We start from the raw sequence: 23,158 nt of genomic DNA on the forward strand, positions 1-23,158 counted from the left end.
GTGCTGTAAAGCCTTCAGGAATTCTGCAAAATTTAATTTGAATTAATGTGATCACAAGAATGCGATTTCCTGGAGGGACTGATTAAGGCTACAAAAACCCATAATGCAACACTCAGAGGACTGTAGGAGAGCAAAGTGGGAGGAGCAATTTTGGGCAACACTGATTTCAGAGGTACAAATTACTTGGCTACAACTGAAACCTATTGCACTGTTAAATCGGATGTTTACGTATTCAGTAATTTTTAGGGCTGGGAACTCGGACTTCGAAATTTAACTCCATTTAAGCAAGAGTGAATCTAATCAGCGTCAGGGAGCCACAGCATTTACCATACGTTTACTCTCATTGGGTGGTCCTGCCATGAAAATAAAACCCTCTGTTTGAATTTACTGAGTAAGTCATACATCAGGACACCTTATTTCACTCATTTCAAACTAATTTTTGGCCACAGGCAAGGATATGATCTACAGATAGCATGTGAGGCATCTAAGGAACATCAGTAAATTGTATGATCTATTGATAACTTGGACAAAAGGTGTTGAGGGGACATTGTTAATTGTAGCTACAAAAAACAACCCAGGTCACACTGTACCGGCATAGATTTTTTTTTTTGAATGATACACAGCCCTACAAATGGGACGTATGGGACTCTAACAATCCTAATCTAGAGTATTTAGATGAGCCTCCCTTGTAGATCCTTGATCCCACGAGTGGCAGCTATCTTTGTCTGCTTGGCTGTTCTGACAGTTGATTATATCATTACTGACCTCTGGTGGCACCAGGTGTGCACCACAATACATGTTAAAAGGCCATTTTTTTTGGTCATTTGTTAAAACAGTGCATAAGTTGTAATTTAATTTTGTGCAAGTAAATGGAATGGTATGATTTATTGATCTTTCGCTGAAGACGTCTGTTAAAATTTGGTCTATCCTGGTTAAAATCCAGGCTAGAAACTAAATCCAGCTATTTCATTCCACATTGCATTAGTTAGAGTGACCAAGTTCAATATATTTACCTTCTCCTTGGCCAGCCATTAAGCCATTCACCCACATGCTGTCTCTCCTCATTTTCTCAGCATGGGTGAGGCAACGAGCAAAATGGATTTCTAGAATTACACCAAATGGCTGCTAACAAAATCAGGCCGCAGAACTTGTTACAGCAAAGTGATTGGATCCAACTGGAGCGACAACAAAATCTCATCAACAGCTCCTGAATTGGTCGCCATGCTTGGGGGACCACCTACGATGTGTGATGCAATTTCATTTTGTTGTAAAATATATGTGCCACTCCCACAAAAATCTGACTGCACCCACAGTCTGTTAATCAACATTAGACTCTTACTGCGTCACTCCTGACAGCCTCAGTGCAGCAGGCGCAGAGAGAGAAGGATTACTTTGTAATGGTTAATTAATTACCCGTCTTAAATTTGTAAAACTTATGCTGACTGTACTGCCAGCGTTCCTCACAAGAGATGAACAAAGGTTTGTGGTGGCCTTATCGTAACCGGAGATGGAGCAAGTGAGAGGGCGCGCACACATACAAAAGGGACCTATTACTTCTGTTTCCATGGTAACAGCTGCTTAGATGCTTTGTCGCCAAAGGAGCCAGGTTTCCCTAGGAGATGGATCTGGTGTGTGTGTGTGTGTGTGTGTGTGTGTGTGTGTGTGTGTGTGTGTGTGTGTGTGTGTGTGTGTGGAAATAGCATTTTGCCAAGGCCGTCTGTGCAACCCACAGAGGCCTTGATTTCAGCCCTGAAGGTCTGGATAGAAAATAGGTATGGTCTGTTGAAGCGCCACTGATGCGAAGTGCTATTCCTCCCCTTATATATAGGCATAAAGATAATTGCTGCTCCTACTCAGCAGGGAGAGGACAGACTGGGAGCATCTCGCAAATCACTGTTACTGTGGATTTTCATGTCACTGATACTTTTTGACTTCTGTATTATGAAACAAAACTAAATAAAATACATTACTATCTATTAGTTTTCAATTTGTTATTTAATACCTTATCTTTTTGCAATGATTGATATCCCGTTAAAGATTTACAAATCTCTTTCACACATCGGTCATTTATACCAGCTCGTACAATATGATAGTGTAGATGCTGAAAGGAAATATAAAGGAGAGAAAGAAGCGTAGGACATGCAACAAAGGACTCTGCCCGAATAAAGTCAGGAACATTGCAGTATTGTGAAGGACTCGAGCATGAGCCAGTAGATTCCCCCAAAGTCCTCCACATCTTTATTAAAGTGAATTATTACGCAAACCTCTGCAAACTGTCCCCCCTTTTCCCCCCTTTTGCTGCATGTGATGGTTCATACAACTTGAGCATGCACCTTTTCTCCTTCCCACTTGCTGTGTTCTTATACGTTTGTGTGTGTGTGTGTGTGTGTGTGTGTGTGTGTGTGTGTGTGTGTGTGTGTGTGTGTGTGTGTGTGTGTGTGACAGAAATTTGCCAAGGGCCAGACCCTGCTGGACATGGTGTGTGGCCATCTGAACCTGCTGGAGAGGGACTACTTTGGCCTCTCTTTCCAGGACACCGACAACTCCAAGGTCAGACACAAAGGCTCAAACACACACACACACACACACACACACACACACACACACACACACACAAACATTAGGATACCTTACTTGTGTGCATTTATTTTTGCCCTTTTATTCATTCTGAGATCTGTAACTGAAACTCTGTCACTGTAGCCAAATGCTGAGGCAATTTAACCAAACCTTGGACACCAATTTGATCCCTGGCGGAAACTGCCCTGAGTGGCCTATGAGAGACTTCACAGACACACAAATGAATGTGTGCGCACAATGTTTATTACAGTGGGTGTTTATTAAAGCTCAACATTTTTATGTGGGTTTTTTTTAAAGTAATATTTACTTTGAGAACAAACTGCAGTTCTAACCTCTCCAAGGTTTCATTGCCAAGCAATTAAATAGCACTTTAAACGACATGTCAGGAACATTTCATTTCCTTTTTCAATACAACACTAACCATTAACAATGTGTGGGAGTAAATTAGGTTCTTTTGTCAATATCTTTGTAGAGTTCAATGGCAAACATGATCATTTGTTTCTTTGTAGGGTGGGTGATGTTGGGACATCCACACGGGGATTTAGCAATTTTAAGAATATGAATATTATTAATATTATGCTTCTTACCAAATCTGCTCCAGCTTACACACTACACTGATATGGATTAAAAAAAAAAAAAAAAAAAAAAAAAAAAAAAAAAAAAAAAAAAAAAAAAAATCCTTTCTTTGTATTTTTAGCTTCATTGGCACAATATACAACATAGTAAATGTTTATTTGTAAGTAAAAGCCACATGATGTAACTTTTATGAAAGCAGATTGTGATCAAAATGAAATGCAAAGTCAGGTTTTCCTTCCTTGTTTGACAAAACGTGTAAATAAAATATAAAAACAAGAGCTCTATCACCAAGAATGCTCCTTCAGCTGTTTTAAACAAATACAACAGACTTGACATCCTGCATTAAGCAGACTTTAGCAATTCCGGTTGCTGGTTTATCTTTGTTCTCTCGCAACCCAGTAAAAGTTGCTTTATTCTTCATTACATCAGCTAATTTCCTGCTGCACATTTAAATGTACTCCAGTTCTGCTCTGGAACTCACAGCTCTCTCCTTCTGTTAACGTTTTTCCTTCTATTGGTCCTAGAGAAAAAAAAATTGAATTGTGCGCACAAATTACTAAATCGAGGCCACGAGATACTAAAACTGAAGCAGTACTTCTGTATTATCCTTTCTGGTGACTAAATATGTCATTGATTAGTCAGACAGCCTGCGATGGCTAGAACAACTCTTAACTAAGGACAGCTGTAATACAAGGGATGCAAAGGATTATTGTTATTTAAAGGCAATAACGATGATATAGAGAGCTTGTGGATTATATCGTTGGTAATATGCTAACTTTGAGGATGCTATTGACTTTATAGTTTGTGAACTGACAGTTGAAGGAGGTGAGTGCACTTCATACTTAGAGTAGAAAGCCTGTTGTAGTGTGGTATCTCCATATATAAACTTATCTCGTGCGCCCTAATTAATTAAAGCGTGGGAACAAATGTCAAGTAGCCTTTCAGCTGACCAGCCTATTTTAGCCTATTGATTCTCCAGGTGTTATATAGCAGTGAAACCCCGGTTGCCCTTTTAACCGTGCTTTACCACTTTCAGCCTGAGAGTGGCATACATGGCCTTTAACATTTTTTTTAAATGTGATTAGACAGCATGGCCTTTTAAAAACAGTGCACAGGGTCTACAGCACACCATGAAAGCTCTTGTGACATTAAGCAGACAGAGCTGGATTCAGCTGGCATTTAAAGCCTCAATATTGATGCTTTCAGTGTTTATAGAAGCCTTGATCAAGTTTCTTGTAGCATGAATATATTAGGCTCTCAACGAGGGAATAGATTTAAAAAGGGAAAGCAGTCAGAGAGATACAGTACTTAACAGGGCTCTTAAAAATGGGAATATGAATTCTTTTTCTGAGGTCAAATGTCTCAAAGGGGATTGTCTCTTTCTTTCTTTATCAGAATTGGTTGGATCCTTCCAAAGAGATTAAAAAGCAAATTCGGGGTAAGTGCAGTAGACACACACAGAATGTAGTCGCACACGGTCTATCAAACCCACACACATGTAGTATGTTAATGAACATCCTTCACAAAACAACCTGCTGGTGATTTGTCCACAGTTGGTTCCTGGGTTATGGGGTTTTCTGTCAAGTTCTACCCTCCAGACCCATCTGTGCTCATTGAAGACATCACCAGGTACGTGTGATTACAACATTTAAAAAAAACAAATTTGTTTTGGTTGTCTGAGGTGCTTAAGTTGACTTGTCCTAAGGACATCTTTATTTTGGTAGGAGTTACACAAAGGACATTGCAACCAAGACAGACCCTGTGTTTCTTAGTACCTTATGCAGCAAGCTTAACATTCTTCCAACAAAGATTGAAGACAAAGAGATGACCGTCAGTCAGAGAAACTGTCAAACAGAATAGAACAACAATAATAATTATAAATCATAAAAAGGTGAGGTATCACACGGTGGTTTATCCAAAGTTCTTGAAAGAATTAGGGGTGTGCCATATTATATTGTATCATTCACGATGACATCGGTTTAACGTTAAGTGATTGAAAAAAAATTAATATCAGGATAATGGCAACATTTCTACTTGTTGATGAAATGACGCTATACCGTGAGACAGCACAACGGTATGACATGTGCGTGAACGCACATCTGGCATGGCTGAAAGCAGCTGTATTTTCTACGTAATGTGAATCTCATGAGTTTACACTTATATCGTCCACCCCTGGTAAGAATGAATCACTAACAAGGAAACTGGATTCACAGAGGTATTGTGTTTACACTAACATTGTCACACCCAGAAGATACAAAGTATCACCAATGATAGATCAACATTAATAACCATAGCAAACAGTGCTGTCCAAAGATGAATGAACAAATCCTTTGAACTGATACTGGTACAAACTACAAGTTTAATACGTGTCTGGTATGCTTTTCTATGTACCGCTACCAAGAAACAGCCATATGCTGGAACTCTTTCACCTTTTCGGCTTTTTTACCTTACTAGTACAAGTCCTATAAATGAAGGGGTATACAAGCTGAGCCGAGCACTGTGTGACAGAGTTTAGCCTGCTTCAGCAGTGCAGGTGGTGACAGACTGACACTGATGTTTTTCCCTGGCTTACAGCAGCTGTAGGCTCTCTGCCTCAGAGCGTTAGGTTAAGTACTAAACATACTTGACTTGACCTGGCTGCTGCTGATATCAGCTCCAATCGATGCTAAGTGCAGATAAACTAAACTACTGTAACAAATTCCAAATCAGCAATAACAAAACACGCATAACAATAATGGTACGTACAGACAACGCATTTAAGGAGGAGATGAGAGATGAAAAATTGCTCGGTCACATTTCTGTTATTTCAGAGAAAATGAGAAAACTACTGTGGAAATTTTATGATGAATGAATTTGAGTAAACTGCCTTTTTGATATATATTTTTCAATAGGCAAAAGTACCTCTCCACTGCTTTGAGCTGGTTAGCCAAAATTGGAGCATAGGTCGGGGTCGGGCCCGTAGAATCTAACTTAGACAAACCACGGTCAGATAAAGGATCAATTCATCCACACTAACATGTAGGGATGGCATCCCCGCCTCATATTGCCCACTGCCAACATCACTGTGCTATAACACGAAGAGTGCAAATTATGCACTGAAAACAGGGAAGGAGGAGGCGACTTTTTCTCCAGACTGTGCAGGAAAGCCAGTGCAGCACAATGCTTCAGTAAACTGAAGTCGTACAATGCTTTCAGTATCTTTGATGTTTGACGTAATGTCTGCAGTCTGTTGATGATGATAAATCAAATCCATTAAACCAGCTCAACGAAGCATGTTACAGAGCAAACTGCCAGCGAGTCAGACGCGCAAACGCACATCACAACAACAACGGACCATCATTTCCGTTCATATACAGGCCCACACAACACGGTCCCAAAGACATTATCAACATCCCAAGGAGACAGGCAGGTGTGTTATGACAACCACAGAAAATACTCTTTTTTTTTTTTTTTAGCATGCAAAAAGTGCATATATCTGGCTTATGATGACTCTGTGAATGAAACCTTAATGGAATTCACCAAAGTAGTTACACAGTTGAACTAATACAATTACTAAGCCTTCAGCACATGCATTTTAATTTGTTTGATTGCCCAATCAGGGAGTACTCTTGAATTCCTTAGCAAAAACAAAGTGGGTTCCAATTATAAAAAGCCAATATTAAAAGCACCGCAGCAATACAAAGGACTGTTTAAATGAAATAATAAACTCTACATGTCCCAATATGTCTCTAAAGCTAATCCTCTATTAGTTGAGCACCAGTTAGATAATATATGACATTTTCTATTGGTAATGATATGCCAAGGAAACATTGGAAATGAAATGAAAGCTTGCTAACTTTAGTTAGAAAATGTTTGGTGAGGCTCATGTTACTTTTAGCGAGCTAATGTTAGTTAGCTAAACTTCTTGCTCAAGTCATCAAAGGACACCATAGTAATTTCCATATCTCTTTTCACTGTGTTGAAATAAAACTTTACAACACAAATCTATGCACACACAACATTCACAGCATACTTTGGCTTCACTGTATTCATCTATGCAAGAAGGATGGGGACAGCAGCTGCTGTAAGGTACAGCTTCTATATGACCAATACAGTTTACAGTTGAGAATTTGATCAGCACTACAACATTGCTGATAATGGACCATATAGTTGACAATCGATCCATTCACAGCCTGACACTATTCCAGTAATTGATTCTTCCACATGTTTTCTGATCACATTGAAATGTTTAATTCTTGAAGGAAAATATTGGCAACATCTCCACCTCCTGTGTTTCTTTAGGTACTACTTGTGCCTGCAGCTGAGGGATGACATGCTGTCCGGCCGTCTCCCCTGCTCGTTTGTCACCCACGCCCTTCTGGGCTCCTACACTGTCCAGGCTGAGCTGGGAGACTACGAGCCCGAAGAACACGGCCCAGACTATGTCAATGACTTCCGCTTTGCCCCCAACCAGACGCGTGAGCTGGAGGAGAGAGTGATGGAGCTGCATCGCAACTACAGGTCAGAGAAAATATGACTTCATTCATTAATTTGAATGCCAGGAGGATGCTGGTGTTTTTATTTTCAGGTGGGGTGAATATGATGAGATAATAAGAAATGGAGAATCCTTTGTGGCATTTGTACTGTAGGGGGATGAGTCCAGCAGAAGCAGAGGTGAACTTTCTAGAAAATGCCAAGAAGCTCTCGATGTATGGAGTGGACCTACATCACGCTAAGGTACAAAGATAACACTGAGGTACTGTCAGAAGTTCCATCTGTCAATGCACTTTTTCAGATTCTTTGATATTTTATTCCTGTGCTCTCCAGGATTCAGAAGGAATTGACATCATGCTCGGTGTGAGTGCCAACGGTCTGCTCATCTACAGAGACCGCCTCAGGATCAATCGGTTTGCCTGGCCCAAAATCCTCAAGATCTCCTACAAAAGAAGCAACTTCTACATCAAGATCCGCCCCGGAGAGGTAAATACACACTATCATTATCTTTTCTTTAGCATTTTGCTTGGCTGAGTAGGAGTTCACTGGGCGATTACTGCATGCACAACCCCACCAGAACAGCTCATCGTCACTCTGGCCAAGATGAGGCAAGTGGAATATAGGCTCATTTGGTAAAGAGCCAGCTTCACATTTCTATTTCATGGTTTCACAGTTGTTAAAATTACATCAGTGCCTCTCTTGACTCATCCCAAGCAACATAAATAGTCCTTTTATGATTTGATAAAAGTGTTACTTCTGAGATTTATCTGTTGCAAACCATGTGACAACTGCTGAGAGTATTTTTTTTCCCGGCTATTATTTATAGCTCTCAGAGATACCGTTTTTAAAGATTAGGCTGATAGGTCATGTTTTTGTTCCTGTCCTCCTTTTTTTCTTCCTCTGTGCCGACTTTAAAGTGTGATTAGCTAGTCATGAGGATTTGCATTTTCATCTGGGATTTTACGTGCGTGTGTGAGAGCCACATTATGCTCGCTCTGGTTTCCAACTCCCTAAAATTATTATGATTCTCCTTCATTCTTTGGCCTTCAGGATATTTGTAGTGTGTTTTATATCCACTGTTAAACTGACATTGACATCTTCATAGTGAATTCCAAGGCCATTCTGTGCATATACTTTGTTCTGCAGATCTATCCTCTTAAGTCAGCTGTCACTTAAAATTTGGCCAGAGGGCCGTCATTGTGTTTTAAATCCTATTTTATACTAAACTGTCCCCACAGATCTTTTTTTGTGTGGAACAAAAGTTGGCTTCCTCCTGTGAATGGACTGCTCCTAATGTTTAAAGACCTGTTATATTGCTAATAACCTATTGATCTGAGAGCATTTTCTTCTGCTCACGCCGCTGAACATATGATGGAGTGAGTGCATGAACAACTAACAACTAATCTATAGGTTGGTTAGAGATAGAAAATCTTCCTGACATGGCAGCTGGAGACGCGAGAATATATCTCCACGAGTAAACGGACAAACATTGATTTTTCCATTGCTGCGGAGTAAACACAATTCACCCTGCCGCCATCCCTCCATCTTTCCCTGCACTTGCTTCCTTCACTCTCCTTTTCTTCTTCACCTCCCCGCCTCCTCCTCCTCCTCCACCTCCTCCACCTCCTCCACTCCTTTCCTGCATCACTCAGTATGAACAGTTTGAGAGCACCATAGGCTTCAAGCTGCCCAACCATCGGGCCTCGAAGCGATTGTGGAAGGTCTGCATTGAGCACCACACCTTCTTCAGGTAGGACTTGACACTCCCAGGTACACTGACAGATAGCACTCTCTCTGCACTGTGGTTGTTGCACCCTGCATGAACTGTTGGCACTTTGCACAGCAGAGCTCCTTCAAGTGACACTCATAATACAAATAAGTTGATTCCTTGAATATTCATGGTAACATTTTCTGTAGAGAATCCATACTTCTGTATGATTTAACTGAAAAGAATGGATACTGTTGTTTGAGCACCCCTGTGCAAATTCCATATTATGTTAAGGTGAAAAGTAGAAGGCTAAACACAACCCCTGCAGCAAACACATACAACATTTACCATTCTTGCTGTTGTGAATTCATTCGACAATCATAGGTTCATAGGTATTTTCTTGGATGAGAATAGACATCTTCTCAGTCAATTGAGATGAACTGAATGATACAACTTTGCTGTCTGTATGGCACATATGAAGCTATTCAGGCAGGAGACGGTTAGCTTAGGTTACAGTATGAAAAATACAGGGATACAGCTAAAGCAGCTGAAAAAAATCAAAGTATAGAAATTATACTTTGTGGTCTTATGGGGCCAGACTACTTTTGATGAGGCAGAGTAACTTATTGGAGTCTGTACTTGGTGCCTGAGAACCTCACAGTGACAACAAAACTCAAGGAGTCTTCAGAGCAGGACAATAAAAACGCCCATTTGGAATTTTCTATGACCCGCAAGAAGAAGCCTGTCTGGATACTGTTTCACTGTTTTCACCTCAAACAAATATGAATATTGACCTCTTATAAACACTTTTGTCAGCTTGGAATTATTTTTGATTGTACCATAAATAGCCCCGAACTGTTTTACAACGTTCATCTTGGGTTGCACATTATTAGTTTATTCCATTTACTAATATTCAACAGTTATTGTTAGCCATTAATTGACAAAATATTATATTTGGCCCTCGAGACCCCAGTGATTATCCTATCTGGTCCTGTTACTATTAATTTTGAAAAGCCCTGTTTTTGAGGTACAGGTTGGACCGAGCCAGGTTATTTCTCGCCTTTGTAGTAAGCTAAACTAACCAGATGCTTGCACTACTTCTGGAAATTAACACCTGCTTATAAACTCAATACAGCTGTCTTTATTTTCACTATAATTGAGTCCAGAGAACATGCTTATTTCCATTTAATTTCCCTTGAGAATAGTAAGAAGTAAAGCTCCAACAAATATGTATGGTAGATTGACATAAATTGAACCTTCCTGCAGGTTGGTTTCCCCAGAGCCACCTCCCAAGGGCTTCCTGGTGATTGGCTCCAAGTTCCGCTACAGCGGTCGGACCCAAGCCCAAACCAGACAGGCCAGTGCTCTGATTGACAGGCCTGCCCCGCAGTTTGAACGGTCTGTTAGCAAGCGCTACCTGCTGCCCCGAAGCATTGATGGAGGTAAGGACCCAGACTACTCTACCACCCACACAGAGGGTCACTCATGTTTGCAGATTATATGTTGAGAAGCAATAACTTGGCTCCATCAGCCCAGGTTTAAAAAAATGGACTGAGCAACAGATAGCAATGTATAAATACAACAGGATTGTTTATTTTGTGTTCTGGCTCTCAAAGTGAAGGAAGCGACCAATGTCCCTTTGCACAACCAAAAATGGACATGAAATTGAGATTCCACAACTCATTGAGATACTTTACAGAAGATCAGGACATTTAAAAGCTTCAACACTGGACTCCAGCTGTTTGATTGTTACTCTCTTCCTATATTTTACAGCCTCAGCTCTTGGTGACAGCATGGACCAGCTGTCCCAGAGAAGCTCCAGTGAACGCACACAGTTCATGTCCAGAGAAGACCTGGACCAAGAGGGCAGCCTCGACCTGGACCAAGATCAGTATCACTATCAGGACCAAGACCAGGACCAGTACGCCGATGAGGAGGACGAGCAGTATGAAGGTCAAGACCAGAGGCAGACACGGGGCGCCAACATGTCAACGCCCACCAAGACCTTGGAGCTAAAGGTACAATAATGAAAGGATACACGCATTTATAGTTGTGAGAAAAAAGGCAAAAGTTTGTGGACACACTACAAACGAATTACATAATAGAAGCAGAAGTGTTTACTGAGCACATCTTAACAGTGTAAATGAAATCAGCATTCACCTGTTCACTTATATATTGCCAATGTGGTAACTCTGTCACAGTTTTAGGACACTACAGTGCAACATTTGAAAGAGTATACAGCACCTTCTGCACCCCAAATCGGAAAAATCCCTGAACGTGAACTCCTCATCTCTCTAACTCACATTCCTTTCATTCAGAACTATAATCAATCCCCTATTTTTCTCCCCTCGGCCTACTTCCCCCTATTTCCGGCTCCTCTCCAGACTTTTAAGACTTCCCAGTATGAGTCCTCTCTCCTCACGATTTCCTAAATTGCTTCCCAAAAACTAACTTGACCTCTTCCCTGCAGCTGATATTTTTCCTAACCCAACATCCAGCTTCTAACAGATCGTCTTCTCATTGCTGTGACATTAATACCAACCTCTGCTGTCTCTCTCTCACATATCTGTCCTCTACCTCCTCCTCTCCTGCAGGGTGAGGAGGCAGGCTCGCCTTTAGACTCAAAGCCAGAGGTATTTTGACCTTTGACCTTCATGTCTGTCTGTGCCTTTAGTCATGCACTCTGTGTCTGTTAAGCACGACCTGTCATTTGTTTTTTTGGGATTGTTTGTCCTTTGTTGTCATGTCATGATTTCCAGGATTCCACTAAGTATGATCCATGGAAACTGCATGAACTGATCTTCAGAAGAATAGCTGAGAGATCCTTAACATACATTTACTTAGGTCTTTATTTTCTTTTTTCCTTTCTGCTCACTGGGAAATCGTTTCAGAATAAATTAATGTTAGATTTGAATAAACACAGATGTTGTATCCAGAGTGACGCAAACATAAGAACATAAGAACTCCAGTGGAAAAAGAGTCTTCTTTTTCAATTGACAGCAAATATTGAACAGCATGCATCTTTAACAGTGTCCCTGTGTGACATGGGAGGGATTGATTGTTATTAGCAGGATAAACAGATGGCCCTTAAGCACTGCTGATGATTCAGTGAATTAATGGCTCCCCAGTTGACAAATCTCCCAGTGCTCCAGCTAAGATCCTCAAATATCAACATCTTTATTTAATTAGATTTTTTTTCAAATTAATTTTATGTAAAACTGGCTTTGTAGATTTAACCTCTTAATTGTTTTGTATTATTCCCCTGCAGGTATGTGTGGTAGTGTTTTTGAGTAGGAAAATATTGACATTGCATTAGTCAATTAATGGACTCTTCATTTGTGGTTTGGTAATGTCTTCCCATCAAATCTTTGGATGAAGATTCCAAACACTTAAACTCAGTCAATACATGGCTGCATTAATTATCAGTTGGCCGACACTGAAAATTGATTGACTCTGTCTTCTTGGCAGAATATTAAATGGCTTAATAGTCTCAGTCCAAAGCCCCGATGGTGTCAACTGTTTCTGTTTGTCAAGTCTGGCCGCCTGCCTTTTTGACTCACCTGCAGCATTTTACCTCTTTGTCTCTGCACGCATCTGTTCTCCTTCCCCTCCTGCTTTGCGCCAAAAAAACAAAACAAAAAAAAAACGACCCTTCACTTCATCTTACTTGCCCCACCTCATCTGTCGGACAAGGATCTGGTCAGCCTTCGGCCCAAACAGGAGGTACTGCTTGCCCCCTCTTTTTGGCATGAGCTGTGTGTGACCGTCAACAGATGTTCTGTGTTTTTCTTATTCACAATTGTGCAACAGCTCACGTTAAAAGCATATTCTTTTGTTTCCTACAGTGCACATAATTGTTTGGTGCAGCACTACAATCCAAAATCATAGTTTTGAATGTCAGTTTCAAAAAGGTTTTTCAAGGTAAAGGCTTTTTTGTTGCCTCGACATTGATTGGTAAATAATTACAGACCTCAATTAGCTCTGGCTTTGTGCTTCATCTTCTAGAGACTGTTGGGTGTTCATGAAGGCAGAGTAAAAATGTTTAGTCACTGAAATGTTTAAGATGTGTTTTTGTAAAGCAGAGTTTTTCCCTGTAAGTGGGACCTTTAATTGGATCTCTTTCTTCTACAACGCTGCAAGGAAAAATAACATTGTTGATTATACCCATAGCCGTTGGTTGATATATGTTTCTGGTCATCTTTAATACCTGTATTATCCATTCATGTGGTAGAGCATTTCATTCATAAAGAGTTGGATTCAGGATTTGAACATACATTTTTCAACTTACATCTAGTTCAGTGACTGTAACCAGAAGTAGATCTGGGATTTTATCTTGTGTTAATTTGTGTGTCTGATGTGCTCTTCACTGTGTGAGTAGCAGTTCTTGGATAAGCCAGAGGACGTTCTACAAAAGCACCAGGCCAGCATCAATGAGCTGAAGAGGGCTTTGAGGCAGCCGAACAGCAAGATGGCCCAGAGAGAGAAGCGCCTCTCCTCAGCTACTCCTCCAGGAGGAACCCCTGAGCGCAAATCAGTAAGAATTAGATCCTATGATACTTATTTTCCTGTATATTACCATTTCTAAACATGATGTCTACTCTTCTTATTCTCTGTCAAGATTCCATTTAGACAAGGCACTGAAAAAAACATCTTGAAATGGAAGTTTGCAGAGTCATAGGTCCCCCAGTTAGTCATTGTTATTCTTTACTAATCATTCACAGTACTGATGTGGGGTAGCAATAATATCACAAATGGAAGAGCAGATGATCTAGCTAGGCTAATGCAACTGTCTACTCTATGTCAACATAGGCTACCGGTGATGCCAAATTGATTGACAAGCAGGATGCTTATGAAGGAACACTGGACTCTTACTCTAAAGCGGAAAAGAGTAAATCCTCTTCTATGGGTAGAGACATGTTAGCGGTGACATCTTGGACCGAGGCAAATATGAACAATTGCCAAACCTGCTGGGACGCTTCGAGAACTAGACCAAAACAGGAAACAGGACTAAGGGATACGAACCTCGTGGATGATACAGTAGCAACAAATGGGCATCATGATTCTGTGTTAGCCAAGAATGCCATTCAGGAAAATGGATATGACTCTCCACCTGAGAAACAGACAGGTGAAATGAACAGGGATATGAGGCACCATCAGTATGAGCGTCGAGAGAGACCTCAGGGCTTTGAAATTTCAGTGGCTGTGGATTCTTTCCCAAAGGCCAACAGGGCCACTGAGAGCGGCACAAGACACTGCGAGGCTTGGAAAATACAAGACCCGAGCCCCATGGGAGAAAAAGATTCCAACAAAACTGGGAACTCACACTCAGAAGGCACCAAAATAGTTCCTCTCAAGCCACAGAGATCAAAGAAGTCTTTGAATAAAGAGAACAAAGACGTTGTAAACCCTCAAACTCAAAGCCAGTCTGACAGAGGCGTCTCTGGCGCGGCCGGGGATGTTCAAATGACAAAATCATCCTGTGAGTCAGGAAGGAGGCTGGATGATAATACTGTGCAGCAATCTGCCACAGATGTAGCCAAAGAAAGCACAGCGGCCCCTAAATACCACAGTGACTCTGCAGTGTTGTATCAGCAGCAAGCTCAACTACATCAGCAGGTGAAGCACGAGGCGGTCGGACAGCCGGAGCTCCGAGACTCCAGAGACACAACAGGACAAAGCCAGTGGGTAAGAGGAGGTGCCCTGCATGAAGATTATTTTCAAAACATCTCGGAGTTTAGCTGCAAATACCCAACAGCTCCCCCTCGCACTCTCCCTCTGAAAACACAATGGTCCCGAGACAGACAGAGCAACATGGACAACAGCCACATCCACTACAGGACGGCGAGCCAAGAAACAGCCAAGAGGAAGCAAGCGGTAAACCACCTGCCCCCTAAAACTCACTGTCAGTCATCGGAAAGTCAAACATTGCATGAGCTTCAGGCAATGTCGTGCAAATCTTGTTTTTACCATCTTAAAAACAAAAAACACACCAAAAAAAAAAAAATCACGCACACATATACTTCAGAACCCATGTGGCTGTGTATGAGAAAGCAAAAGTTCACGTTCCTCCGCATCGCATCATTGACCGACTCAGTTCACGTCCATGGCCCGGGGAGCATTTGCTTTCCCTTGTTCCCCTCTGCAAAGCTTGACATCTTGCTTGGCCATTTCAGAACGCTGCGGGCCTTTAAGCAAATATCCCATTGCTTAAGCTTCTGGCGTCCCTTTTATCCCACCTTTAACTTGTCACGTTGCACCTGGTCCCTCCTTCCAACATCCTCTCAGAGCAAAGGTGGCTGCTGTTGCAAGGAGTGCAAGACCCTTTTCCACCATTTTTCTTTGAAACCTCTTTTTTGACATAATTTAAACCCTTTTTGTAAATGGCTGAGAAGGGCATTTGAACCAAATGTTCTGCCTTGGCATCTCTGTAGCAGTAGCAGAAAATGTAAAGAGGCGATTAGATGTAATCACAGGCTGCAGAGCTGCCAAACCTCTTCAGGGCTCAGGCATTCATACGCTGCCTTTACGAATATGAATGCCTTTTCCCTGAAAGGGATTGTGAAAAATCAAACCTTTCAGTGCATGGCATTACCATTGCACTTGCAGTCATTTCTAATGATGTCAACCTGTGAAGTAAACCCTGTGTGCATGCCTTTGACAGTAGGATTCTCACGCTTATCATGCAAGTTTAGCACAACCCCTTAAGTTTATAAATGAATTAGTTGTGTTACTCTTATCAATAAAAACCTTAGCAAGTGCAAAAAAAAAAAAAAAAACAGAGAAGAAAACAATGCAAATGTGACTATTAAAGCGTTTATCAGACATGTGCTGCAAACAGAAGAAGCAATAACAAAGAAAATCTCCTAACTTTCTGCTGTCTCCTTTTCTGATATGCTTACACAGACATTAGCTATGGTATAGAGATAAGTTTATTTTTGCTTCATTAATGTTTGCTTGCTTTTTTCTTAAATTTTCTTTTTTATAGGAGACTCCTCCGACACCTGCTATTCATGAGGATCCTTTCAACGACACTTCAGTGAGTCATCACTCAGCTCCTCTCTTATTTATGTAGCCACAACTTGGGGAATGAGTAAACAAACTATAATTAGGTTTTTAACACATTTTCTTCGACGTGTTCTTATTAGCATGTTTGTTTTTACATGTAAAGTGTGGAAATTATATCGTTATTTGCATTTCATTAAAAGCACAAGTCGGTAAATTCATATCTAATCAAAGGGGAAACAAACAGCACCAAAATTCAAGACACAATCCAACAATTACATCTGATTTCTAATGTTTTGTCAGGCTGTCAGTAAACAATTCTGATCAACAGAGAGACAAAAATGTTTTTTTGACTATACGAGTAAATATACCTGTAGGTTTCGTACATGATCTGAAATTCTGATTGAGATTTAATCGCACGATATGAATGCATTATCAATATTTTTCTCTGTAGAGGGAACCATGGGAGAGACGTCTGGGCTCTGTATCAGAGGATGACCTGGACCATGAGATCCTGTACCTGAAGGAAACCCACCTGGGCATCGAGCGCAAGTGCTCCAGCATCACGGTCAGTTCAACGTCCAGCCTGGAGGCCGAAGTAGACTTCACCGTCCTTACAGACCTGCACACGGGCATGGAGGAGTTCTCCAGGGGCATGTCAGAGCTGGGAGATAGGGATCTGTCCCCGGATGGGGGTCTGTGCCTGGGCATCGATTTCCAGCAGCAGGGCCCCTTCGAACCACCTCCTCCTTTAGTGTCAGCCCCTCTGTCCAGAGGAGCCAGCAGCAGCCCTCCGGCCAAACACATCCCGGCAGAAGAAGTCCGACCAGAGGTGAAACGACTCGATGTGCAGGTAGACGTTTTTATATCAGCTGTGTTTGAAGCACTTCTGCTCCTTTTGGTCAAACTTTACAGACAGACGAGAAAAAAAATGCTATTTTAAGGCACATAAAAATATGCACCTCTTTTATTTACACTCCCGTGCAGGTCAGCATGGGTGTGAATGGGATCTGAATGTACCACAAAATAGCAAGAGATCATTAGTCAAGTGTTTTATAACATCTCTAAGCATGTTTTTAACTAGAAGAAGTGTTTTTTGCCAGAACAACAGGAAATTGGGCTGGATTTCCATCCTCCCCTCTCAAAACACCACTGTATTACCCTGTTTGTGCTGCCCAAAATTCCATCAAAGTGTGATGACAGACCACTGAAGTGAGCTGTTGATGAATTGATGCACGTTTTGTTTACAACTTGTGCAGTCTTTGGTTAATGTGAATGAAACATGCAAAAACAGAGCGGTGACAACTTTTCCACTGTGGTTCAAATGAAAGAAACAAATCATGGTGCGATCCCACCCAAAGTGTTTGTCACACGTGTTTTGCGGTTAAACTCAGGTTTAGGGTTAAGATTTGACTTGTCAAAAAGCTGCACAGCTAAACATATATATTTAATGCACTTAAATCAACAAGAGAGCAGCTAAAAGACTGAGTAAAAACACACAAGCGATTATGTTATGAGTTTGAAGTTCTTTAGAATCAGAATCAGCTTTATTGGCCAGGTACGTTTACATATACAAGGAATTTGACTCTTGTTGTAGCTTATCTCGCAGCATGCAAAAAATAAAAACAGACAGACATAAATAGACATATAAAACATAAAGAAACATAAATACAGCAATGAAACAAATATATCCATACAGTATATACACCTAAACAATGGTGCAATTGCACCCAGTGCAAATGGTGCTGATGCGGTTGGGTGTCGTGCAAAACGTCCAGTGATGTTGAAGATGTTATGTGTTGAGCAGAGTGACGACGGCCTGCGGATAAAAACTGCTCTTGTTTCTGGTGGTCTTTGCACACAGTGCTCTGTAACGCCTCCTAGAGGGGAGGAGCTGAAACAGAGGGTGTCCAGGGTGGGATGGATAAGTCCTGAATGGAGGGCAGGTCGGCATCGATGATTTTTATCTGTAGTCCTGACTGTCCGTTGTAAGGCAAGGCAAGGCAAGTTTATTTGTATAGCACATTTCAACAACAAGGCAATTCAAAGTGCTTCACAAAAAAACATTAAAAACATCAAAACATCAGGCAAAGGAAAAGCAAATTTAAAAACAATTAAGAACATTGATTTAAACATTAAAAAACAGTCATTAAAACATTAAACAAGCTAAAAAAAAAATAGAATAAAAGTTGCAGTGCAGTTTAAGAAAACAAAATAAAATGCAGAAATGCAGGAAATTGATCAACATCCTTGAATCTGGTTCAATTGAAGGCAGCAGCAAACAGAAAAGTCTTCAATCTTGATTTGAAGCAGCTGAGAGTCTCAGCAGACCTGCAGCTTTCTGGGAGTTTGTTCCAGATACTGTATGTGGAGCAGAAAAACTGAATGCTGCTTCTCCGTGTTTAGTTCTGACTCTGGGAACAGAAAGGAGACTCGTCCCAGACGACCTGAGGGGTCGGGATGGTTCATAAGGTAGCAGCAGATCAGAAATGTATTTTGGCCCTAAACCATTCAGTGCTTTATAAACCAACAGCAGGATTTTAAAGTCAATTCTTTGTTGGACAGGAAACTAGTGTAAAGACTTCAGAACTTTAATGTGTTTACCCAACCCTTGTATGGGATTTTAATCCCCTGGCGATATAGTTATGTAGATTTGTGTGTCGTCTGCATAATTATGATAACACACTTTGTTTCTTTCCATAATCTGAGCCAGTGGAAGCATGTAGATGTTGAACAGAAGAGGCCCCAGAATTGAACCTTGGGGAACACCACATGTCATTTTAGTCTGCTCTGATGTGTAACTAGCTACAGACACAAAGTATTCTCTGTCCTTCAAGTAGGATTCAAACCAGTTTAATGCTGTGCCAGAGAGTCCCACCCAGATTTTTAGTCTGTCTAGTAGTATGTCATGGTCAACCGTGTCGAATGCAGCACTGAGATCCAGTAATACTAAGAATGAAATTCTGCCACTGTCTGTGTTTAAGTGGATGTCGTTGAAAACCTTAACAAGAGCAGTTTCAGTACTGTGGTGCTGTCGAGAGCCTGACTGGAAGACATCAAAACAGTTATTTACGGCCAAGAAGTTATTCAGCTGTTGAAAAACCGCTTTTTCCATTATTTTACCTAAAAATGGGAGGTTTGATATTGGCCTATACTTTTTCATTGTTGCGGAGTCTAAATTAGCCTTTTTTTTTAGGAGTGGTTTAATAACTGCAGTTTTTAGGGCCTGAGGAAAGACACCTGAGAGAAGGGATGTGTTTACAATTTGTAAAAGATCAATGGTCATGCAGTTTGGAAATATTTTTGAAAAAGTGTGTTGGTATAATATCCAAGCTGCAGGAGGAGGACTTCAGATGTTGTATAATGTCTTCCAGACTTCCATGGTTGATTGAATGAAATTGTGTCATTATATTTGAATGGATATTATTTAGAGATGGGGACAACACATATCATGTGGTTGGTGTGGAGGCACTTACTGCTTGTCTGATTTTCTGAATTTTGTCAGTAAAAAAGGAGGCAAATTGATTGCATGCCCAAGTGGATTGGAGCTCAGCAGCTACTGACACTGGAGGGTTCGTTAGCCTGTCGACGGTAGCAAGTAAGGCGCGTGTATTGTTATTGTTTTTGGTTATGATGTCAGAGAAGGACTGCCTTACATTTCTCAGTTCCAAATTATAATTGCGAAGTCTTTCTTTATAGATGTTACAGTGAACCTGGAGATTTGTTTTTCGCCACCTGCGCTCAACTTTTCGACACTCTCTTTTCTCTATTCCGACCAGCGTGGCATTTCTCCAAGGAGATCTTTGCTTACCAGCAACAACCTTCACTTTAGTGGATGCAATGGAATCAATAACATTTTTTTACTTTAGAATTGAAGCCATCTCCAAGCTCGTTGACTGAGATGCCAGAGAGGGATGGTGCGGAGGAGAACCTCTGAGTAAATAGTTCACCGGTGTTTTCAGAGATGTAACGCTTTGTCATAACCTCGGTTTGGACATTTGTGTGCCAGGAGATTGAACTCTCAAAGAAAACACAGGAATGATCGGAGAGTGCAACATCAGTCACAGCAACCTTGGAGATGTTTAGACCTTTGGTGATGATGAGGTCCAGAGTGTGTCTCCTGTTGTGGGTGGGTCCTGTCACATGCTGAGTGAGATCATAGTTATCAAGGACACCACATAGTTCAATAGACCCTCTGTCCTGGGGATCATCAACATGGATATTAAAATCACCAACAATAACAACACAGTCAAAATCAATACAGATTATAGACAGCAGCTCAGTAAACTCATCAAAGAAGGTTGCACAGTATTTCGGTGGTCTGTAGATGTTTAGGAATAAAGCTCGAGAGGAATTCAGAGCTGCATATTCAAAAGAAGTAAAATGACCAAAGGACATCTGCTTACATTGAAGAGAATCGTTAAATAAAATAGCAACTCCACCTCCTTTCTTGTGCGCTCTTGTTTCACTCATGAAACTGAAGTTGTGAGGTGTTGATTCAATAAGAACAGATGCACTGTTATCTTGGTCCAACCAAGTTTCAGTTCAAAACAAAAAGTCAAGTTTGTGCTTGGACGTGGAGGTGGAGCTGGAGCTGGACGTCGAAGAGGGTTTATAGGAGAGAAAATGGGAGTGGGGCGGGGAGGGAGTTTGGTTCCAGCAGTGGCCAGCTCTTTCATGTGGTCAGTGAACTCCAGGCGGGGGGAGGGTGGGGTGAGTGGAGAGGAGGGAGACCTCGATGGGGACTGGGGAGTGGAAGTAGGGGCTGGTGAGGGAGGTAAAGACTCCTCCTCTCGGAGGGGGGGAGAAAGTGGGTGATACGAGGCGGTCCCTGGTGATGAGGTTGGAGACTCCTCCTCTTGGCTCTCCTCTTGGGGCATCCTTCCCCGAAGGTCTCTACGGCGATGTTGTGGGGTTATCTCTCGTTTAGACTCCTCTTGTCTCTTGTCCTTGGCAGTGGGAACAGACGGGTGACGCAGGAAGTGAAATAGATTAGAGGTAAACAGTCTTACCCCTGACTTGTTCAGGCAAACTCTATCTGCCTTAAAAAGATGTCTGCGCTCCCAGTTAAGGTAGAAATTATTGATAAAATGTACTGAATGGTCAGTGCATACAGTTGACAGCCATTTGTTCAGTGCAAACAGCCTGCTGGATCTTTCATCTCCTCCTCTGACAGGTGAAAGAGGGCCACTGATAAACACCTCAGCATTGACGGAGCTGACTGTGTTTAACAGATCAATAAAGTCTCGCTTCAGAACTTCAGACTGTTGTTTCACAATATCACAGCTTCCTGTATGCACCATGATGTTTTTCACCATGGGATGGTCAGCCACGATGTCCAGGATTTTGTCTCTCGTGTTAGAGACCATATCTTTCAGAAAGCAGAGTATTTTGGTATTCTTGCTTGCACATCGTTCTACAATTTTTTACAGCAAAGTCACCAACAATCAGAGGTTCAGGCCCAGTCATTAGCTTTCCCTGCGGCCTTTTACGTTCACGTTTACTCTCAGTTCTTACCCTGCTTTGAGAAGATAGCTGCTTATCCGGGTCATCAGATAGAGATTTAGGATCCTGCGACAATGGAGCAAATCTGTTTTCAAGTTGCAGGCTAGATTGTTGTGGAGTTTTTTTTTTTGCTGGTTCTCCTTTTCCCAGCGGTCTTTGGATGTGTCCTGCTGAGTGCAGGGGTTGAGGAGGAGTTCTGCCTGTGTAGTAGTGCAGGCCAGCCAGTCCCATCACAAACCTCAGGGCGCTGGACTCTGCCTGTTAGTCGTCCTCCCACATCCGTGCATATGTCCCTGAGGAGTCGAGGTGTTGCAGGATGCATTGCAGTGATTGCGTCATCCATCGACCTGTTTTTCCGGTAGGCAAACTGCAGGGGGTCCAGCAGGGGACCTGTAGTGTCCTTCAGGTGGGCCAATACCAGTCTTTCAAAGGACTTCTTGACAACAGACATCAGGGCGACGGGCCGGTAGTCATTTAGTCCTGTGATGGAGGGTTTTTTGGGAGCCGGGATGATTGTGGAGGGTTAGAAGCAGGAGGGAACTTCACACAGCTCCAGCGATGTGTTGAAGATCTGCGTAAAGATGGAGGCCAGCTGGTCATCGCAGGCTTTCAGACAGGAGGGAGACACACCATCTGGCCCTGGTGCTTTCCTGATCTTCTGTCTTTGAAAGAGCTGACAAACATCTTCTTCTTCACAGATCCGAAGTGCTCTTCTGTTCATTCCTGAGTCACCATATTGATTAAATGTGGTCCTTTTGTAGGCAAGCTGCCTCCAACTTCAAGCCTTTTGAAGTCCAGTTTCCCCACTGAATTTCGGAAAAAAGGCAACAAATCATCAAACTCACCGACCTTAAACTTGTTCTTTGTTTTATTTTCTCTTAAGCCTGTAGTTCCCAAAAAACCAAAGAGGTCGGTGCCCATGTCGTCGTCAGTGGACAGAGAGCAGTCGCACAGAGAAACCAGTCGAATCTCCGGCGGCGCACCGCTGAGCAGAGAGGCCAGTGATATCATGCCCACACCAGCAGTGAGGAAGACGGACGTCAGGACGGAGACTCAGCCCAACGGGTCAGAGGTCACAACGACCATCGTGGAGTTCACAGATCAGGTGAATTACATATTTTAGTGAGAAATGTTGTAGATTAGACAAATATTTAAAGAAAACTAGAGCTGAAAATGTCCTACTATCCATTGCTGAAGCTGAACCGATCTCTTGCAGGATCATGGTATCACTGGACTGAGTGAAGTCTCCTACTCTACAAGACAGAGCGTGTCCCCTGTGAGTACAAACAAGAGGACCTCTTCAATTTGAACTCAACC

The 23,158-nt window shown here is 41.8% G+C and overlaps 1 protein-coding gene across 1 annotated transcript in view; it reads left to right on the forward strand.

Annotated features, from left to right (window-relative positions):
* Positions 1–23,158, forward strand: part of LOC138192585 (band 4.1-like protein 1) — a 49,572-nt gene that overhangs the window by 22,625 nt on the left and 3,789 nt on the right. Inside the window, exons 4-20 of the mRNA XM_069140069.1 lie at positions 2,446–2,550; positions 4,549–4,591; positions 4,707–4,782; positions 7,435–7,653; positions 7,782–7,869; positions 7,960–8,112; positions 9,279–9,376; positions 10,601–10,776; positions 11,108–11,352; positions 11,929–11,967; positions 13,028–13,057; positions 13,713–13,868; positions 14,144–15,208; positions 16,320–16,370; positions 16,791–17,189; positions 22,725–22,946; positions 23,058–23,117. Coding sequence (XP_068996170.1) covers positions 2,446–2,550; positions 4,549–4,591; positions 4,707–4,782; positions 7,435–7,653; positions 7,782–7,869; positions 7,960–8,112; positions 9,279–9,376; positions 10,601–10,776; positions 11,108–11,352; positions 11,929–11,967; positions 13,028–13,057; positions 13,713–13,868; positions 14,144–15,208; positions 16,320–16,370; positions 16,791–17,189; positions 22,725–22,946; positions 23,058–23,117 — 3,225 coding nt within the window. The remainder of the gene's footprint in view (positions 1–2,445; positions 2,551–4,548; positions 4,592–4,706; positions 4,783–7,434; positions 7,654–7,781; positions 7,870–7,959; positions 8,113–9,278; positions 9,377–10,600; positions 10,777–11,107; positions 11,353–11,928; positions 11,968–13,027; positions 13,058–13,712; positions 13,869–14,143; positions 15,209–16,319; positions 16,371–16,790; positions 17,190–22,724; positions 22,947–23,057; positions 23,118–23,158) is intronic.

Source organism: Embiotoca jacksoni, unplaced genomic scaffold, assembly GCF_022577435.1.
Source record: "Embiotoca jacksoni isolate LCO1_2020_lvr unplaced genomic scaffold, fEmbJac1.0.p SCAF_9, whole genome shotgun sequence".
Lineage (NCBI taxonomy): Eukaryota > Metazoa > Chordata > Actinopteri > Embiotocidae > Embiotoca > Embiotoca jacksoni.